Below are 22,170 nucleotides of genomic sequence, written 5' to 3' on the forward strand. Positions count from 1 at the left end.
TAAACAGGGCAGCTTCGTCTCCAATGCCCCTTCTCTTGGCAGTAGAAGCAGATGGACTCTTTTGGAATGGCACAAGGAATTATCTCAGAATTTACCTTTTCTGGATTTCCAATGTCACCATTTTCAATGTCCAATGAAGTTTGGGAGTTTGATTTGCCAGACAAATTTGCTCGATCAGCACGCCAAATCATATCTGATTCAGCAGCTATAAGCAAATAGGTCAAATCAATGAGGGTCACATCATGGTCCATCATATAGTACTCTCTAACGAACTCACTATATGATTCAGGAAGTGACTGAAGAACCCAGTCAACAGCCAATATTTCTGAGATATCGACACCCATCATCCTTAACCTATCAATGTGTGACTTCATCTCTAAGACGTGTGCACACACAAGTTTCCCATCTTCGTGTTTACTTGCCAAAAGGGCTTGAGTGAGCTTGAACTTTTCAAGCCTTTGAACTTGTGGGTTAGGGAGAATAATTGGAGGAGGTGGAGGAAGTAAAGCATGACTCTCATTTCCTTGATCGTATCGTGGAACGTCATCTTCATTTGGAAAGCTTGTTCCAAGGGACTTGGGAAGACCATTGTAAGATTTAGACATCTACAAAATGGGAGAAAAATTCAAGTTAGTTGATAAAAAATCCTTGATGTAACTCCCAAATGAAACATCAAGGCTAGGATCCAACACAATACTCTACAACCTAGAAGAGGGATGCCGTAATCTAGTTGCAGAATATTTGAAGGTAGGTAAATGACGATTTACCAATTTCCACCATGAAAAACGAAAAAGAAAATTAAGTTTTAAATGAATTGAAACTCCTAGATCTTTTGAGATTCATTGAACTTTTCAATGGCATGTTTTAATCTTGATTATGCCCTTCTATTTGTGACTGGGATGTCGAGGATCACAAATAAGGTGTGAATAACCATGCGAATGTACTTGGTGCACTCAATGTCATGCTCACCTAATCAATGTGCCGGTTAACCACACACGCTCCATTGATCTATGACAGACATCGAACCACCCTTCGCCACCAATGCCAAACTCAAATTAGTGTGCCGGTTAACCACACACGCTCCACTAACGTTTCGACAAGGGTACAAAGTGTAATTCCATGGATTAGCATACAATTCCACATTTTTCCTAAAGTAACTATGATTGGGAATTTGTAAAAGCATTTAGTTACTTTGTACTTCATTATACTTATAATGGAAGGTTTCGTCCTATCCTACCCGTTCGACTAACGACCTTCCACTAGTCAAGAGTGCGGTGGGTAAGAGTGGATACCCATTCAATCGCCATTTTATAGGCAATTTCCTTAAACACCCCTTATAGACCAGCTTCGTGAATGAGGCCTACTAACGGTAAGACTGACTCTTACTCATATATATAATGTTAGACTTTTAATGTTACATATATATAGTATAGGGTGTATTTTACACTTTTAAAATACTAGGTGGTTTTATTAACTTTCTCTTTTAATTAAACTTTTAATTAACTTAACAAAACCATGAGGGTGTAATTTGAACTTTTCAAAATACTTGAGTTTCAGAATTTAAATATTCAATAATTAAACTATTAATCAAAATTTTAAATTCCAAAACTTGAGGGCAAGTTTTGAAACATTTCAAAACATTAGGGTTTAACTATTTAAATTTCAAAAACAAACTTTTAGGTTCAAATTTAAACTATAAAACCTAAAGGGAGTAATTTGAAACTATTCAAACTTACTAGGGATCAAATAACAAATAATATAAATCAAACAATTAATTTAGTGATTATCTATATTTGACCTAATTCAATTTCTTGCAAGATAAGTTACCCAATTAATACAAATAATCAATTTTAATCATATAAAGAATTTATTATCTAATCAATTGGTAATTATCTTGTGTTTTGGCAAGGATAATCATTTAATTAAGATAAAATTCGGATTTTAACTTCAAAAAACGATTTAGGCATCAAATCCAAGTCAAAACAGCAACAAAATCTCGAAATATCCTCTGCCTGACGCACAAACTCGCCGAGTCAGCTCTGAACTCGCCGAGTCCAGATACTGACTCGCCGAGTTGAGTCGGGCAGAGACAAAAAATTCGATTTTCAGCAAGCAAAACAGTTAAGCATCACATACAATTGAAACCAATCAAGGCTCTGATACCACTGTTGAAATTTATGCATAAGAACAATCCTATGTGCTCATACAAACCCTAATGCTTGGATCTAGGTTTCTCTATTGTACATGCTTTGAATCCAAGACTTACAAACCCTAGATCTATCAAATAAGAACTGAAATAAGGGTTTAGTAATTACCTTTGATTGTTATATAGCAATAACAATCAATCCTTGCTTTGATTTGCTTCAGAAAACTTAGTGCCTCAATTGTTGCACCTCTAATGGAGTCACAAACACCACTAAGCAACTTGGATGAAGAGGGAGGAGAGAGGAGGCAGCCAAAACGTCCAGAAACCCTAATCTAAGAGTTGTCCACGTTTTTGGGCATAAAGGGCTCTTTATATAGGTGTAGGCTATTAGGGTTTACAACTAGGAAACCCTAATCTGACTGCTTAGGCCCTAAGCAGCCCATGGATCCCTTTCTTTAGAGTAATGGACGAAATCTTATGGGCTTCCCCATAAATATCGTCCACTCCACTCTATGGAGTCCATTAGCCCACTCTTGCAATTATCTTATAATTACAATTCCAGTCCCTTAAGTTTAATTAATCTCTTTTAGTCATAAAATTAATTCTTAATTAATTCTTGACTAATATTAATTAAACAATATGATTTCTCCTTTAATATATTATTCTTATAATATATTAATAAATCATAATTCTCCTTAATTCATCCTACATATTGCTATGGTGAAGGCAACCCAAAAGGACAATGCTCATAATCGGGTCAAGTACATACCAAAATAGTTATGGACTTAGACACTAATCCAACAAAAAGTCATTTTTGAAGCTTATTGTCTCTAAATTGACTAGCCCGAATCTGCGGGCATTACACCTGATATTGTTGACATGTTGAGTATGATGTAGATATGCATGACAAAATTGATATGCTAGCCTGGTAGATCTGTAGGATTACCAGTGATACTGTCTGTTTATCTGTATATGAATATATCTGTTATATGTCGACATATTGTGTGGGTTGGGTTGAGGTTGTACTGCTCCGTGTTGTAGCCAACAAAACCTAGAATATGCTAGATATGAGTTGAGGGCCAGGAAGGGCATGTCATACTCATACTGAGGACTTATGAGCATTCCAGATACGAGCTGAGGGCCGGGAAGGGCATGCCAGACTCGTATAAATGGTTTAGCGGTATTCAGTCCAAGGACTGATTAGGCCGGGGAGCAAGCCAGACATAAGCTGTGGGCCGAGGGCAAGCCATAATTATGTTGTGGGCTCATGGGTAATCCAGTCTGTTAAGCTGTGAACCCATTGCATGCTGTTATTATATTTTATGCTATTTGTTATGTATCAGTATTTTGGGGGAACTCATTAAGCTTTGGGCTTACAGTTTTGGATTATGTTCTAGGTACCTTAGTGGATCGCGGGAAGGCGAAGGCGTGATCGTGCACCTCCTCATATTTTTGTTCTTACAATTTTGGGATTTCTCTGATGTGAAACTTATTTTGATTTTTTTTTGTAAACAATGATGGTTTTGGGTATTTTAAAAAGTTTAAAATTTTTATGAATTTCGTGAATGTTACACGAGGACAACTGTCAAACTTGAGGCGGATATGAACCAAAATTCCACACCACAATTGAGGGTAATCATACCCAGAAACCCAAGAAAATATAAAACATACGGAACTTGACGTTAGGTTGGCACATCCATTGAACTTCAACTGACACAACTCGAAACTTTCGAAGAACCTCCACTTTTGATGATGAACGATATGACCAACGACCGAGAATGCATTGACAACTAACCCAATAACCCAATACACTACTGAACAAAACCCATGTGAAACTAAACATACCAAACTCTGTAGCTGATTTTAAATAACAAAACCCATGTGAAGGATGGTGGAGGCTGATGATGAGCAAACCCTAACCCATACTTTCCTTTATATATGCCATAAAACCCATAACATTAAGGTTTTAATCGTCAGACGGTCGCCACACCGTGGACATTCCACTGCCACGCCGTGGGGGCCAAAACAGATTCGCGGTTCATTAACCATCGCCACGTTGTGGTGGTGCCTCCACCACGTCATGGCACCCCAAGAACATAAATAATTTTAAATGAAAAATACCTCAAGATCCGAATGTTACACCATAAGTACGGTAAAGTAGTTTCTCATGAATTATTGCTAAAAGCAAAAAATGGGTGGCTATGTAATGATACAAGACCAACTCTCCTTATTTTATGAAGCAATACATGTTGGGTTGGATAAGGAGAATTACTCTTGATTTATCCGTATGGGTGCGTAGAGAGAGAGAGAGAAAGAGAGAGAGAGAGAGAGAGAGAGCCACATAATGAAATAATAGTTTGGATAAGAACTAAACGCATGAAAAATTTATTTTGAGAATTAAAAGTGTTATAAATACCAAACCAAATGGACCACACATAACGTTTTGCCTACCAACCATCGTTACTTCCTTTACATTTTGAGGTTATTCGTATGGATACGAGAGAGAGAGAGAGAGAGAATGAAATACTAGTTTGGATAAGAAGCAAACATGTAACAAGTTAATTTTGAGGATTAAAGATGTTATAAATACCAAACCAAATGGACCACATATATCAGTTTGCCCACCGACCATAGCTACTTCCTCGACATTTCAAAGTTGTAGGGGAAAAGGAATCGCCTCCGGAGATCGAGCTAAGGGACACGTTTCAAACCACGACGCATCTCACTCATAGCCAACCCTTGAGTGAAATTTAAACTTGATCGTCCCACTCATAGCCAACCCTAGCCAACCCTTGAGTGAAATTTAAACTTGGGTCACTCATGAAGGAATGCTTACCATGTATCTTCCACACCCACCATACCAAACATGTAATTTATTCTATAATATAATAAATTATTTTATTATTTTATTTAGTTATTAAATTCATAATCCATTACTTCGTATATTATGTATGTTTCATGGTATCATATATTATGTATGTTTCATCGTATCAAAAAGCCATTGACATATGGAATATTGATTTTGTATATTTCTGCTTTTTAATTTATATATGAGAAATAGCATAGTGAATCAATAGTAGTAGTGAAATACGATGGAAGTTTGGAAAAGAAGATATTTCTTGAAAAGGTAAAAACCAAACTCCCAATCATCTGTATTTATGGGTAGGTTTTGCTTTCTATCGTAAAAGATAGGGGCTATTACTGAAATTATGTTAAAAAGAAATTAGATCAAAGGGTAAATTTAAAACGGCTACTTTTTAATTTTTGTTGCTTTTTGGATGCAGGATTTTGGATTTCAGCGAATCTGGCTTTTTTGCATTTCATAGTTTCCAAAAATGCCCATGTCTCTTTCTGTTTTTACGCTCATATTAATTAACAATATGACGAAACCACCCTTGTAAAGCAAACCCCCACCGCAATAACATCCCTGATTTAGGACTCAAAAACCCATCTGAACCACAACCTACTTTAACACAAAATGGCCCACTAAATTGATATTTATGCCGTTTTAGGAAAATTATTTTACGAAGCACTTAGTTATTTTAAGATAGGATACTATTGTATATTTGTTATTTAATAAACGAAGCATAAAACTTAAGTAACATGATAGATAGTAAAACTTAAGTAACATGATAGATATTGTCTTCTATAGATTTGATTATAGCAATTTCGATATCAAATAACTTGCATATCTCTAACCAAATCTTTTAAAATTTAATCAAATGAATTACCAAAGATGAATGTATATTTTCCTTTAGAATTAGAATATATTATTTAGATATCTTAGCTATTTTAAGGGTAGACATACTTTTTTTTAATCAGGTTTAAAGTTTTTTATTTTATTTTATTTTAAATAATATGTTGACAAACGCTTAACTATTTATCAATTAAACAATAATCAACTAAAACATCGTTCAAATAGTTGCAAGCAAAAATCAAATTGAAAAAAGAGTTTGTATATTTTTATAGAAATAGAAAATTATATTACTTTTGGGAAGCATAATAATGATGAAATTATATAATTTAAGTTGGTTTAATGCAAAATAAGTAAATGCTAATCAAAGGCAGAGATGTTAAGAGCCACAACTGTGCCAAAAAAAATCCTCAATGGCATATTTGTAATTTGTTAGAAAACAAAGCCCATTGTCGTAGCCCACCAACAGTAAACTCCAGATTAAATATTTTATTTTTATTTTTGGCTCCATTTCTCTCTCTAGAGCTGTGCTTTCTTTCTTTCTAAGCAGCTTAAAGTTGCAGTACACACTCCCATCCCACCACCTCCATCTCTCTAATCTCACCCTTTTCTCTCTCTCCTAGGGTTTGCTACATTCGCTGAATCAAACCCACAAGTACACGAATGTAACTAGAAAACATCATTTATTTGTGTTAATCTCTTCGTATTTTGCAGTTTTTGGGTGTTTGTAAGTTTATTTATTTTTTTAAAAAAATAATTAAATGTGTGAACTTTAAAGTTCTCGGCTTTTTGATTGTTGATCTTGAAGCGGGTTTATAGTTTAATGTTGGAGTGCGGTTCCTGTATTTGAGTTGGTGGTTTGAGAGTGAAGAAAAATGACGTCGAGAGGTGGAGGTAGTGGTCCGTCGGATCAACCGCCGCCGCCGCAGCGGCGGATCATGCGGACACAGACAGCAGGGAATCTCGGAGAGTCGATATTTGATAGTGAGGTGGTTCCCTCGTCGTTGGTCGAGATTGCTCCTATTCTTCGTGTGGCTAATGAAGTCGAGCCTAGTAACCCCAGGGTTGCTTATCTTTGTAAGTTCTGAACCACTCCAGACACAATTGTGTAAAAACTGTTAACAATGCTATACCTGTAGTTAAGTTTACGTTGAGCTTGATTGGTGGTAGCGGAGTTTACTGTGTTTTTACTTCAAATTTGTGACCATATGCAAAATCGGAAGGGGAATTTGCTTAGAAAGATTTAGCACTTCCCTCCTTAATCTCGTCCTAGCCTCTTATGATTCTTTTTGCACCAGGGCAGTCTTTTATGTTCTCTCTATGTTCTTTTAATTGAGTTGAATCGCCAAGTATTGTCTAGCTCTTGATAGTTTTATGCCTAATCTGATGGGTATTTGATCAATGTGGGTTAACTGTAGTGGTAATGAGTAAGAAAAACAGTTTATTTTAACTTAAAAAGTATATCTTTTTTGTGAATCTGGGAAATTATAGTCTTTTAGAGAACTGATGCCATAGTCATGGTTCTTCTGCAGGCCGATTTTATGCATTTGAGAAAGCTCATAGGTTGGATCCCACTTCTAGTGGACGTGGTGTTCGTCAATTCAAAACTGCCCTTCTTCAGAGGCTTGAAAGGGTAAGTACTCTCTAATGGTGTTTTGGGTTGTTGAGAAACAACTTCACTGATGCAATGATGGCCTCAAGTTATTTTTTGTGTTTGAAATTTCAATCAATGAAGAATCCTATTTCATTTTGATCAGGAAAATGATCCAACCTTAATCGGGAGAATGAAGAAAAGTGATGCACGTGAAATGCAGAGTTTTTACAGACATTACTACTCGAAGTACATTCAAGCTTTGCAAAGTGCTGCTGATAAGGCAGACCGGTGAGTTTTTTTTTTTTTTTTTTTTTAAGATGCCAAGTGGTTGTAAGCCTGTAACTGTAAGCATCACATATTTTTCTTCTTTTTCTGTACTTAAAGTTCATATTGTTGTTCAGTGCTCAGCTTACCAAAGCATACCAAACCGCTAATGTTCTCTTTGAGGTTTTAAAGGCTGTTAATCAGACACAATCAGTGGAAGTTGATCGCGAGGTGTGTACAAATGAAGATTTCATACTTGTTTTTTGATGAATCTTTCCTACATTATTGTGTCTTTGTTTTCTTTTACTCTCTTGATTTATATACTCTCTTTCATGAACTGCTTCACAGATTCTGGAAACACATGATAAAGTTGCACAGAAGACAGAGATCTATCTCCCCTACAATATTCTACCTCTTGATCCCGATAGTGCCAATCAGGCTATTATGATATTCCCAGAGGTGCATTTACAACTTCCATCCATTTTTTTTCCTTCTGTATCATTCTCAATAGTTTTCTTATAAAGCCGCTTACTTGGTTTACAGATTCAAGCTGCTGTTGTTGCTCTTCGTAACACAAGGGGTCTTCCATGGCCTAGGGAATATAAGAAGAAAAATGAAGAGGACATTCTAGATTGGCTTCAAGCTATGTTTGGGTTCCAGAAAGATAATGTGGCAAATCAACGGGAGCATCTAATTTTATTGCTTGCAAATGTTCATATTCGCCAAATTCCAAAACCTGATCAACAACCCAAGTTGGATGAACGTGCATTGAATGAAGTGATGAAGAAACTTTTCAAGAACTACAAGAAATGGTGCAAGTATTTGGACAGAAAGAGTAGTCTTTGGTTGCCAACAATACAGCAAGAAGTTCAACAGCGTAAATTGTTATACATGGGACTATATCTTCTTATATGGGGAGAGGCTGCAAACTTGAGATTCATGCCTGAGTGCCTCTGCTACATCTATCATCATGTATGCTAATGCTTTCATTAGGAACATTTAATTTGCTTTTTGGACAATTTCCATGAATTGACACTATTTTATATTTTGTAGATGGCTTTTGAACTGTATGGAATGCTAGCTGGTAATGTCAGTCCAATGACTGGTGAGAATGTGAAACCAGCTTATGGAGGAGATGAAGAAGCTTTCTTGACAAAAGTGGTTTCTCCTATTTATGATGTCATAGCACAGGTATTAATTAAAAACACTCAGTTTGCCTCATTTTTTTCTTGCAATGTTTGTTGTTATCTCATGGGTGCTGTTCCACAGGAAGCTGCCTGGAGCAAAGTAGGGAAATCGAAACATTCCCAGTGGAGAAACTATGATGATCTAAATGAATATTTCTGGTAAGATTTGATAGATTTCTAGTTTGTTAGAATATTAAGATATTGTTGGTATTATGTTTTATATAATTAGTTTATTACTGAAAAACTTTTTGAGCTTTTCAGGTCAGTAGATTGTTTCCGGTTAGGGTGGCCAATGCGTGCTGATTCTGATTTTTTCTGTGGGCCCATGAAGTCCAATGAGTCTGATAAAAATGGGGTAAGTTATATCAATAATGTTCTTTTCATATCTTTGGATGATTATGACATAAATGCTAAATGATTGTGTGATAATTCAGGATGGAAAATCATCTGGAGGTCGAAGGGCTGCTAAAGTGAATTTTGTTGAGATACGATCATATTGGCATGTTTTTAGAAGCTTTGACAGAATGTGGAGTTTCTTTATAATATGCTTACAGGTAACTTCTATTGTAATCAGAGATGTTTTTAGTTAATATTACTTTTATTATTCATTTCAAGATTGATAACAGTTTGTTCCTTTTGAAGGCTATGATTATTGTTGCTTGGAATGGCGATGGAAACCCAACCAAAATATTTGATTCTGATGTTTTTAAGAAAGTATTGAGTGTCTTTATAACTGCTTCAATATTGAAACTTGGTCAAGGTATGCAAGTGCAAATATAACATACAACAACTATATGTGATGTTATAGAGTGATTAAACTTTTATTTTTTATTTTTTGCAGCTGTTCTTGATGTGGTGCTAAATTGGAAGGCAAGACAAGCAATGCCCTTCTATGTGAAGCTAAGATACGTTTTGAAGGTTGTAACAGCTGCTGCATGGGTTATAGTCTTACCTGTTACTTATGCTTATACATCAAAAGATCCAGAAGGATTGGCTCAGACCATTAAAGGGTGGTTTGGGAACAGCTCAGGTTCCCCATCGTTGTTCATTTTGGCTGTTGTTGCCTACTTGTCACCCAACATGCTTGCCGCTGTGTTGTTTTTGTTCCCCTTTATAAGGCGTTACCTTGAGAGTTCAGACTACAGAATTGTCATGCTCATGATGTGGTGGTCTCAGCCTCGGCTTTATGTTGGAAGGGGAATGCATGAAAGCACATTCTCTCTTTTCAAGTATGATTTTAAAAGATTAATTTATATGCATAATTTGTTGAGAGATACATATTGATATTATATGATGGATATTGGTTCAAAATTTCAGGTACACAACGTTTTGGATTCTGCTCATTATCACGAAGCTGGCATTCAGTTACTATTTAGAGGTTCTGTTCTCTCCTTGTATTATGATCTTGATGCGATATTTGAAAACATGTTGTCTTTTGTAAGCAATGAAAAATATAAACTATTGTTGCAGATACAACCACTTGTGAGTCCTACAAAAGCTATCATGAGTGTTCATATCAATACCTACGCTTGGCATGAGTTCTTCCCCCAGGGTAACAATGAATGATGATTTCAAAATTTCAATTATTTTTTTCCTTTTTCTTTTCTGAAACTGAGTTATGTGGATTTTGCAGCAAGGAACAATATTGGTGTGGTGGTTGCACTTTGGGCTCCAATCATTCTTGTAGGATTACATCTCTTCCTTTAGTTGTACTTGTACAGTTGTACCCTTCTCTTTTGTTCATTGGAAGAAATCTTTTTGTTAACACTTGGAATTTATACAGGTGTATTTTATGGATACCCAAATCTGGTATGCTATATTCTCTACATTATTTGGAGGTGTGTATGGGGCATTCCGTCGCCTTGGAGAGGTTTGTCAAACTTTTTGTCTCTCTATTTGAAAATAAAGACATTTTCCTCCTTTATGTAATGATCTTAATAAGAATGTACTGTTTGCAGATTCGAACTTTAGGAATGTTGAGATCTCGTTTTGAGTCGTTACCTGGTGCGTTTAATGGCTGTTTAATTCCACCTGAGAAAAGTGATACGGTGAAAAAGAAAGGACTTAAAGCTACCTTATCTCGTAATTATGAAGCAGTAAGTTTATATTCCATCTGTTTTAACTGATGGATTCTGTTAGTTAGTTGTAAGTTAAGAGTTAAGAGTATGATGTTGTTGTTGTTATTGGGATGCAGATCTCCTCCCATAAAGGGAAAGAAGCTGCAAGATTTGCTCAGTTATGGAACAAAATCATCACAAGTTTCAGAGAGGAAGATCTTATTAATGACAGGGAGATGAACCTCTTGCTTGTTCCATATTGGGCAGACCGAGAGTTGGACCTAATACAGTGGCCTCCTTTTCTGCTAGCTAGCATGGTATGTTACTATATTTCATGTTTCTACTAATACACAATCAGTAACTCTTTTTTCTTTTGGAAATGGGGATTATTTATTGTTTTTCCAATTACTGTATAGATCCCTATTGCATTGGATATGGCAAAAGACAGCAATGGGAAAGATCGTGAGCTGAAAAAGAGAATTGAGAATGATAATTACATGTCTTGTGCTGTTCGTGAATGCTATGCTTCCTTCCGCAATATCATTAAGTTTTTGGTTCGTGGAAGACGTGAGCAGAAGTAAGTTCAGTTCTCACATGAAACAAGATTTTGTCATTCTGTTTTTCTTTTCCGTTTAGCATAAAATCGGTTTTTCTTTTCAGGGTTATCAACGATATATTTGAGGAAGTTGACAAACATATTGATGAAGGAGATATAGTGAGAGAATTCAAAATGAGTGCTCTACCTATCCTCTATGACCACGTTGTCAAGCTTATCAATTACTTGGTATATATATACATACTTAACTGGGATTTTTTGACATAACTTTTTATGATGTTTGAAGTAGCTAACAACACAATGTGGGGTTTGGTTGGTATTCACAGTTAACAAATAAGCAAGAGGACCGGGATCAAGTTGTAATCCTTTTCCAGGATATGCATGAAGTTGTGACAAGAGACATAATGGAAGATCAGTTTCCTAAGTAAAAATCCTTTCTCTTTCTTTCACCTTGTATTAATTAATTCTTATATTGTGTCTTATATCTATCCTTTTTTTGGTATATAGTTTGGATGGACCAGGTTATGATGCGGATGAACAGTACCAGTTATTTGCACCTGCAGGAGCAATCCTGTTCCCAGCTCCAGAATCAGAAGCTTGGAAGGAGAAAGTAATTCTAAGTCCTAACTCCTAACAACAGATTTGATTTTTTTTTTTTTTTTTTTTTTTTTTTTTTTAAATTTGAGGTTTTAGTCTAGGGTTTATAAATTATAATGGATTCTTGATGCCTATTTTGCAGATCAATAGGTTGTACTTATTGCTTACAGTGAAGGAGTCTGCCATGGATGTGCCCTCAAACTTGGAAGCTAGAAGACGGATATCCTTCTTCTCCAATTCATTGTTTATGGACATGCCATCAGCACCCAAAGTTCGCAATATGCTTTCCTTCTCGTAAGTCTTGTGTGTAAATGTGAAGTTGTTATTTTTCAACTGAAGTTTATATCATATAAGATAATATGTTTGTTTTTTTGTGTAGTGTCCTCACTCCATATTACACTGAGGAGGTTCTGTTTTCATTGCATGATTTAGAAGTCCAAAACGAGGATGGGGTGTCAATCCTCTTCTATCTACAAAAGATTTTCCCAGGTTTGTAATATATAATCAGATCAGGTGCTTAGTGCTTGGATGTGTATGTATGTATATATATATATAAATCATTGACTGGTGTTGACCTACAGATGAGTGGAACAACTTTCTTGAGAGAATGGGTTGTGAAAATGAGCATGACCTAAAAGGAAACAACGAGTTAGAGGATCAACTACGTCTCTGGGCTTCATACAGAGGTCAAACCTTGACCAAGACCGGTAAGTTTGACCTAATAAATTAAGTTTACTACTACACTTGTCAGCATCCATTTGGTTGGACTAATGACTAATATAATTCCCCATAATGTATGACAGTTAGGGGAATGATGTATTATCGTAAAGCCTTGGAGCTTCAGGCTTTCCTTGATATGGCTAAAGATGATGGTATGTATGCTATGAGAAATGCAAAGTTTGAAGTTCCAACATATTAGACAGTTTGGTGTTGATGTTGTTTTGGTTTGATGGGTTTGATATTCAGATCTGATGGAAGGGTACAAGGCGATTGAATTGAATGAAGATCAGATGAAGGGAGAAAGGTCATTGTGGGCCCAGTGCCAAGCTGTAGCTGATATGAAGTTTACATATGTGGTGTCATGCCAACAATATGGTATTCAAAAGCGATCTGGGGATGCTCGTGCACAGAATGTCCTGAGGCTCATGACAGAGTATCCATCTCTGCGTGTAGCATATATTGATGAGGTTGAGGAGCCGAGTAAAGACACAACTAAAAAAATAAACAACAAGGTTTATTACTCTGCTTTAGTCAAAGCCATGCCAAATTCTAATGCTTCCGAAACAGGCCAAAACTTGGATCAGGTAAAACACCAACACTTTTGCTGTTCATTTTTATTATGTTTTTTTTTTGAAAACTTAATAAATGTGATCTGAATGTGCCAGGTTATTTATAGGATAAAATTGCCTGGACCTGCAATATTGGGAGAAGGAAAGCCTGAGAATCAGAATCATGCTATCATCTTCACACGTGGAGAGGGCTTGCAGACAATTGACATGAACCAGGTACGCATGCGATATGCCATTGCCATCAAACTTTTACTTTATTTTCTTTATATGAATATAAATAAAAGAATCTTTCTTTTGTAGGACAATTACATGGAAGAGGCCTTAAAAATGAGGAACTTGCTCCAAGAATTTTTGAAAAAACATGACGATGTGAGGTACCCTACAATACTGGGGCTGAGGGAGCATATTTTCACTGGCAGTGTTTCTTCTCTTGCATGGTTCATGTCTAATCAGGAAACAAGTTTTGTGACAATTGGTCAGAGATTGTTAGCCAACCCTTTGAAGTAAGTTCTATCTAAATCCTGAAACCCTAAATAAAACCCTCCTTTTGATTTTGATGCACCTAGGCTAATTTTACACTTTGACTCCTCCCTCCAGGGTTCGTTTTCACTATGGTCACCCAGATGTTTTTGATAGACTCTTTCACCTTACAAGAGGAGGTGTCAGCAAAGCCTCGAAGATCATAAACCTAAGCGAGGACATTTTTGCTGGTATTTTCAAACTCAACATTATCTCTTCTTATCTATATTACGCCAATTGTTTTTCTTAAACTCACCTCATATCTCTTTCTTTCTTTCTTTTGTATATACAGGTTTCAATTCTACGCTTCGTGAAGGAAATGTGACACATCATGAATACATACAAGTTGGTAAAGGAAGAGATGTGGGTCTAAATCAAATCTCTCTGTTCGAGGCCAAAATCGCTAATGGAAATGGGGAACAAACACTTAGCCGTGACCTATATCGACTCGGACACCGATTTGACTTTTTCAGAATGTTATCATGTTACTTCACCACAATCGGTTTCTACTTTAGTACCTTGGTAATTAAACCAACTCAAAATTTCTCATTTCATATTTTATATTTTACATTTGTTTGAAGCTAAAGATTCATCCACACTTTCCTCTTTGCTTTCAGATAACCGTATTGACTGTGTATGTGTTCCTTTACGGGCGTCTGTATATGGTTCTTAGTGGACTAGAGAAAGGTCTTGCTTCCCAACCTGCCCTTCGCCACAATAAACCACTTCAAGTGGCTCTTGCTTCACAATCCTTTGTGCAAATCGGATTCCTAATGGCCTTACCTATGATGATGGAAATTGGTCTAGAAAGAGGTTTCCGGACTGCATTAAGTGAATTCATTCTCATGCAACTACAACTTGCCCCTGTTTTCTTCACCTTCTCACTTGGAACAAAAACTCACTACTATGGTAGAACACTGCTTCATGGAGGTGCAAAGTACAGGGCAACAGGGCGTGGGTTTGTTGTCTTTCATGCAAAATTTGCTGAAAACTATCGTCTTTATTCGCGGAGTCATTTCGTGAAAGGAATCGAGCTTATGATCTTGCTTCTTGTTTACCAAATATTTGGTGAGTCATATAGAGGAGCTGTTGCTTATCTGTTGATCACCATTTCAATATGGTTCATGGTTGGGACTTGGCTGTTTGCTCCGTTTCTGTTCAATCCCTCGGGTTTTGAGTGGCAGAAGATTGTTGATGATTGGTCGGATTGGAATAAGTGGATTAGCAACCAGGGTGGAATCGGAGTCCCCCCTGAAAAGAGTTGGGAATCATGGTGGGAGGAAGAACAGGAACACTTGAGATATTCTGGAAAACGTGGTGTTATAGTTGAGATACTGTTGGCATTACGGTTTTTCATTTATCAGTATGGGCTTGTTTATCATTTGAGCATGACAAAGCATCAGAAGAGTGTCTTGGTTTATGGCATATCATGGGTCGTCATTTTTGCAATTTTGTTGGTGGTAAAGGTAAGCAAAATATATATAATATAGTTTTGGATTGGATGTTAATGTTGAAGGGTATTTTAGGTATTTGAGCATGAATATTTGAATCTTGATTGCAGGCTATATCATTTGGGCGGATGAAATTCAGTGCAAAATTCCAACTTGTTTTCCGGCTAATCAAAGGTGCTATCTTTATTATGTTTGTGTCAATTCTTGTGATCCTGATTGCACTTCCTCATATGACACTGCAAGACATTGTTGTGTGCATTCTTGCCTTTATGCCTACTGGATGGGGTTTACTACTGGTCAGTAAAAACACTTGAATTATCAATTTTCATTTATTTATATGAACAAGATGATGATGAAAAATGTGTTTGTTGATTTTGATGACAGATTGCACAGGCGTGTAAACCGGTGGTGAAGACAGCTGGATTCTGGGGATCAGTGAGGACACTAGCACGTGGATATGAGATAGTGATGGGTCTGCTTCTGTTCACCCCGGTTGCATTTCTTGCATGGTTTCCTTTTGTTTCAGAGTTCCAAACACGTATGCTCTTCAATCAAGCCTTCAGTAGAGGTCTGCAAATATCTCGTATTCTTGGTGGCCATAGGAAAGATCGATCAGCTAGGAACAAAGAGTAGTAGTAACCATGATGAGGTCTCTTTGTGCTGCTGTGTTTTGTTTTTTTGGGTAGGTAGCTAAGCTAGTTCTTTGTAATTGTGCATTCAGCATTGAACAACTGCTAATTCTGTCATCACGTGGAGAATACGGAGTTGTTAATGTATCATTTTAATTTAAGAATGCATGTTGAGTTTTCGTGTTTTGATGAATGCTACTCATGTTTGCAACTTGCAAGAACATAGATTTGCTCTAAAAGGAAAAAAATAAAGACTAAAGGGAAAGAGCTCTATGTGCTGCCTAGGGGTGTAAGCGAGACAAACCAACTCGTGAGAAACTCGAGACCGACTCGAAAAATATTCGAAATCGACTCGACCTAAATCGAGCCGAGCTCGAGTACTAAAATACTCATCTTGTACGGCTCGCGAGCTTGAGCTTAGTGGAGCTCAGTGTAATTTACATATATGCCATTTCTTTAATTTATTAATTGTTAATCATTAATAACATAAAAAAAAACTAAAAAAAATCCCTGATATGATATCTCTATTCCTATCTGTCGATCCATCTCTAAATTCCTAATTCCCAAACCCAAAAAACCCTTAATCCTTTATTCCCTTAGCTATCGCCTATCGTCCAGAGCTTCACAAATTGCAAAACGCAAATCGCCATTCGCCGGCCGCCACCACCTCCGCTGCTCCACATACCGGTTGCCGCCTGCCGGTGCACTATTTGTACTCGTCGCCGCCGCTCCACCATTCATAATCGTCGGCCTCTACTTCATCGATGGTTGCTGAGTAAGAACGGAGAACGACACATACAGACATACGATTGAAGTTGTACTTGAAAGTCCATATTTCTTTCTTTTCTTACAGTAATAGTCGATTTCCTATTGTGTCTTGGTGTATCTACGTGACAGTCGATTTCCAGCTTTCAGTTCCTTTTGTGTCTTACAGTAATAGTCGATGTGTATGTAAGTGATAGTCTCTTACAGTAATCGTTTGGTTTTTTAATCTGTAATCTATAAAACGTGATAATTGTTTGATCTTACTATGTGATTTAAGAATTCGAAAGGGAAAAATTGAGTATGGTATATTTTTGAAGTCTTAAAAGCTGTTTTGGTAGAAGCTGTAATCTATAAAACGTGATAATTGTTTTTTAATCATTTTGTTGTTATTTCAACAGGTAGAAGCTGTAGAAGCTGTTTTGGTGCTAGAGTTGGTATATTTTTGAAGTCTTAAAAGTTGTTTTGCATTGAAAAATGTTTCTTTTTTGTATTTTGAAAGTATGCAAAAACGACATAGATGCTTGAATGGTTGATGCTATTGTGCATTAAAGATTGTTTATTTTTGGTATTTTGAAAATATGTAAAACTTATGATATATATGGACTATGGGTGATGTTATATTGATATTAGACGTTTAATTGTGTTTTTTTGGTAGTTTGGACATTAGAATATGGAATGTTTTAATAGTTATTACTTAATTTAGTGATTTTAATATATATATATATATATATATATATATATATATATATATATATATATATATATATATATATATATATATATATATTAGTTGAGTCGAGTCGAGCCGAGCTCGAGACTGTCGAGTATTTCACGAGCCCGAGCTCGAGTTTAAAATCAAGGCTCGAGTCGAGTTCGAGCCGAGCTTCGAGCTCGAGTATTTTAGTCGAGTCAAGCTTCGAGCTTTATAGTGTTCGGCTCGACTCGACTCGTTTACACCCCTATGCCTAGTGGCTATGATGTAGAGAATGTTGGACCTTTATAGGGTTGCACATAAAGATTATCAGGGTTATTCTGTTGACTTTTGTTTGAGAGAGTCCTAGCATAATCCATTAAAATGTAATTACATTAAAATATATTTTCCTCAGTTTTGTAATAATAAAAGACAAACTACAAATAAGCAATGGATATGGAACAAACTACAAAGACCCGAGATCCAAGAAGCAAGAATTTGTAAGTCTTAAATAATTTTAAATTGAGTTTAAAATTTTTCTAAGAAAACTATGAGTGATAATTTGGGTGGTTATGTGTGATATTTTATTTCAGATTTGGTTAATTTTAGTTTAAAATTTTGTAAGAAAACTACGAATTTTAATAAGTATGATTCAAAGCCAAGATAGTGATTGGTTGGATTAGCGTAAGACGCACAGACAGAGACGTAAGTTGCAATGCTGGACCACAATCATTGTCAGGACAATTGTCTTCTTTTCATCATTATTAAACAAGTAAGCTTTCTTATAAAATCTTAAAACAAAAATTAATTAAATATGAATAAGTTTTCACGATTATTATCTAAAAGATATATTCCTGGTAGAAATATTAATGAAGAACAAGATTATGATAATAATCAAATAAATTCTATCGAAGAAACTATTGATGACATAGAATAAAGTTTAAATGATTGGACAATACCAAAAACAAATATAGATACAATATACAAAAGAGAAACCTTTGATTACTTTTAAAGTTACTCTATCAAAATGACTGAACAAACTCTGTCTATCGTTCAAAATCAACAAAATTTAAATCATGAGTAAATTACACGGATCGTCCATCGTGCAGGTGTCAAACTGTACATTTAGCCCATATTTTTCAAAAATTAACTTGGACCTTCCCTTATATCGTAAAAATGTGCATGCTTTGTCCCTAAAATTGTTTATCATAATTAAAATGTCTATTTTACCCTTATCTATTTATTTTTGATTTATTTTTGAATTGTTTATTTATTAATCATACTAGGTTATAACATATATACTACACAAGATAACTTAAGATAGTATGAATAATAACATTATACTTTAAAGGTACAATGGTATAATGATGAGACTTTATCTTTCATTTACACAAACTACAAAGTCACACAAAGACCGAGACCAACGTCAACTGTGTAACGCTTGATTCAGGTATCATTTATTTCTCAAACATCTAGGGTTTTGGACTGGAACTCGACGAGTTGGGGAGCTCCAACTCGTCGTGTAGAGATCTTTTTGGACGCGGAATTAAGGGCCTACTCGACAAGTTGACGTTGGGGATGAAAACCCTAATTTTCTGGGTTTTGTACCCTATTTAAAGGACTTAACCTCTAGGGCTGACCTCCTTACTCAGAGAAAACCCTAGAACCGCCTCCCCCTCTTGTTCATTGAGTTTTGAGTGTTTTGGAGTGATTCTTGAAGGAAGTCTTGAAGAGAGAAGTAGCAAGGTTGGAGGAGTGATCTTGGATCCAGAAACTCTACATCAAGGGCTGTATTTTGGAGGTATAAAGTCATAACCTTGACATGTAGCTTATTAGATCTCATCTTTTGGTAGTTTAGGGCTTGGTTTTGGGACTTTGGCTTGGATGTCCAAAGAAAAGAGGTTTCCAGCGGTTAAGGGTGTAGATCTGGCCTCTATAAGACCTCTAGAGAATTAAAGTTGCAAACTTTAATAGCCTCCATGTCCCATTCATGCTATGTGTCCACAATGAAGCCTAAAATAGACCTTGGAGAGTATTTCACGCATGCATGGACGTAAAGTTAGAAAGTTTATGTGATTTGTCCACCTTTGGACATTAGATCTGTATTTTGGGTCGATGAGATGAGAGCTTAAGGGCTTAATGAGTCAAGACCTTCCTCAAAGGAGCTAGGGTTTGGGTCTAAAACATATTATATGGTCTTTAGGGGTAAAGTTGGAAACTTTACCCTTCTAGACGTCTCTATGGTTAGGAATATGTAGTTTGGGTCTTTAGATTCGACTAGAAGGAGCTGATTATGTTAAAACAGGGAAAACTCGACGAGTTGCCTTGACAACTCGACGAGTTGAATCGGGTTTTCCCGCTTTCTGGATACTGAACGAACTCGGCGAGTTGATAAGATAACTCGGCGAGTTGGCTAGGGTTTTTCCCGGTTTTCTGAACACTGAAGGAACTCGACGAGTTGCTAGATGCACTCGACGAGTTGGGTCAACATGGACTGTTGACTTTGACTGTGACAATGGTTGACCAAGTTTGACTTTTAAGGGTTGAAGGGTTGAGTTGTATACTAAGGAGTTGTTTATGATTAGGGAATTGGCTGAGCTGATACTCGGAGCTTGGACCTATTCAGCTACAATTTGCATTTGAGGTGAGTCTCCTCACCATACCAATGGGTCTAAGGCACCAAGGCCAGCCCATTCAGTTAGTTGTGGTGTTTATTATGGATACACTACTGATATGTCTGGTATGCATGTATATGCGAATATGTTAGTACCTTATTGGTTAGGCATGAAAGACCCCGGGGGAGCCCGTGGCAGTTGGATATCAGATCATGGGGGAGCCCATGACATTCCAGGTAAAGACCATGGGGGGAGCCCATGACATATCAGTATAAGACCCTGGGGGGAGCCCACGACATCCTGGAGTAAGACCCTGGAGGGAGTCCACGACATCCCTATATGTTTATATATGTGTAGTATGCTAGTTATTTCTGTGATATGTGGTATGCTAGATTGACTCTGTGTTATTTGCAGTGTTGCAAAACTCGGCCTACTCGGCCGAGTACTCGGAATCGGCCCTCCACCGAGGCGAGTTATGTGGACTCGGCAATAAAACTCGGATTAAGTCAAACTCGGTCAAAATCTCCCTAACTCGGCCTACTCAGTCTTACTCGGGCCTACTCGGTCAACAAAGTCAAACTCGGCCTACTCGGTCAAACTCGGTCAAAGGGTCAAAATTGTCATAAAAAGAGAAAAAAATAAAGAATTTCAAGATTAATATGTATAATACACTTAATGATTTATTATTTAACACACATGTGATTATTAGTACATATATATATCTTAAATTTTCAGTAATTATTCACGAAGTGAGACAATTGTGTATATTTCAATTTTTATGTATTCATATGTATCTAATTTTGTTATATATTTCAATTAAATTATGATTTTAACTTATGATTTTGACGTATATAATTTTCCTAAAATATTTCTACATGAATTACCGAATCCGAGTACTCCCCGAGTATTCCCGAGTACTCGCTACTCGGTAGTCGGCCGAGCAGGCACCGAGTAGCGAGTTCTACAACCTTTGGTTATTTGTATGGAAGACCCCGGGGGGAACCCATGGCAGTTGGATATCAGACCATGGGGGGAGCCCATGGCATGTAGGTATAAGACCCTGGGGGGAGCCCATGGCATCCTGGAGTAAGACATTTGAGGGTTTCCACGACATCCTTATATGTTTGTATGCATGGGTTATGTGGTTTATGTAGCTAATATAACTAATATGGATTATGTGCTTATGTGGATTGTGTGGGGTATGCTCTGGGGAACTCATTAAGCATTAGCTTACAATTTGTTGGTTGTTTCAGGTACTTCAGAGCCTAAGGGCAAGGGCCCGACTTGATGGCGCGACATGCACTCTCCGACATTTATTTGGGGACACTCTGATATTATGAATAAAATTTTTGATGTTATGGATTTTGAAAACAATTGTTATTAGGATTTCATATTTTATGGGAATGTAATACCCAAAAATTTCGAACAAATTTAAACTTTCAAAACATGTCAAGTTCATCGAAACATTACAACTTTGTTTTCAAAATACATTTTTATCAGAGTATTCCCAGAAACATAAACATAATAGGAGGAGCTGTACGATCATGCCTTCGCCTTGTCGCGATCCCCTGATGTACCTGAAACAATAAACTGAAACTGTAAGCCCGAGAGCTTAGTGAGTTACCCCCAAAATACCGATACACATACAGTCCACATAACCATGTCACACCATGACATATCATAACAAACTGAACAGAACAGCATACAATGGGTCCGCAGCTTTACAAGCTGGATTACCCCTGGGCCCTCAGTACGAGTCTGGAATGCCTATTGGTCCCTCAACTCGTATCCGGAATACCATCGAGCCCTCAGTACGAGTCTGGAATGCCTACCGGGCCCTCAGCTCGTATCTAGAATGCTCCCGAGTCCTCAGTATGAGTCTGGAATGCCTACCGGGCCCTCAGCTCATATCTGGAATGCTCCCGAGTCCTCAGTATGAGTTTGGAATGCCTATCGGGCCCTCAGCTCATATCTGGAATACTCTAGGGTTTGTTGGCTACCGCACGGAGCAGTACATCCTCAACCCATCCCACATAACATATCAACATGTAACAGATAATGCACATACAGGAAATCAATCAGTATCACAGGCAGTCCTACAGACCCACCCTCTAGC

At 36.9% G+C, this 22,170-nt stretch overlaps 1 protein-coding gene across 3 annotated transcripts; it reads left to right on the plus strand.

Annotated features, from left to right (window-relative positions):
* Positions 1 to 6,384: 6,384 nt before the first annotated feature.
* On the plus strand, positions 6,385 to 16,176 carry LOC145160803 (callose synthase 3-like). 3 transcript variants are annotated; one of them, XM_079080136.1, is made up of 35 exons: positions 6,385 to 6,567; positions 6,660 to 6,917; positions 7,373 to 7,473; positions 7,598 to 7,722; positions 7,836 to 7,929; positions 8,047 to 8,157; positions 8,242 to 8,670; positions 8,752 to 8,889; positions 8,968 to 9,044; positions 9,147 to 9,240; positions 9,320 to 9,439; positions 9,528 to 9,645; positions 9,727 to 10,114; positions 10,203 to 10,263; positions 10,356 to 10,437; positions 10,519 to 10,568; positions 10,669 to 10,755; positions 10,844 to 10,981; positions 11,080 to 11,259; positions 11,359 to 11,519; positions 11,603 to 11,726; positions 11,825 to 11,922; positions 12,006 to 12,108; positions 12,238 to 12,389; positions 12,475 to 12,584; positions 12,677 to 12,802; positions 12,899 to 12,967; positions 13,062 to 13,399; positions 13,481 to 13,600; positions 13,685 to 13,887; positions 13,982 to 14,094; positions 14,196 to 14,425; positions 14,521 to 15,369; positions 15,465 to 15,650; positions 15,739 to 16,176. In XM_079080136.1, the coding sequence occupies exons 2-35, from the start codon at positions 6,716 to 6,718 to the stop codon at positions 15,985 to 15,987; spliced, it is 5,826 nt and encodes a 1,941-aa protein (XP_078936262.1). In that variant the 5' UTR covers positions 6,385 to 6,567; positions 6,660 to 6,715; the 3' UTR covers positions 15,988 to 16,176. The 3 variants fall into 3 exon arrangements, with proteins under 3 accessions (XP_078936262.1, XP_078936261.1, XP_078936263.1); XM_079080137.1 differs by having other exon boundaries at positions 6,390 to 6,505; positions 6,649 to 6,917; XM_079080135.1 differs by having other exon boundaries at positions 6,385 to 6,917.
* Positions 16,177 to 22,170: the final 5,994 nt, after the last annotated feature.

This window comes from Lactuca virosa, chromosome 2 (genome assembly GCF_052849685.1).
Source record: "Lactuca virosa cultivar CGN04683 chromosome 2, Lactuca_virosa_CGN04683_v6, whole genome shotgun sequence".
NCBI lineage: Eukaryota > Viridiplantae > Streptophyta > Magnoliopsida > Asterales > Asteraceae > Lactuca > Lactuca virosa.

Bases quoted from the DNA above. Each gene is read 5' to 3' on its own strand.
- LOC145160803 (XM_079080135.1), top strand. From the start codon at position 6,716: ATGACGTCGAGAGGTGGAGGTAGTGGTCCGTCGGATCAACCGCCGCCG. The intron at 10,438-10,518 runs GTAACAATGAAT...TGGATTTTGCAG, and splicing joins GCATGAGTTCTTCCCCCAGG to CAAGGAACAATATTGGTGTG. The intron at 12,803-12,898 runs GTAAGTTTGACC...AATGTATGACAG, and splicing joins TCAAACCTTGACCAAGACCG to TTAGGGGAATGATGTATTAT.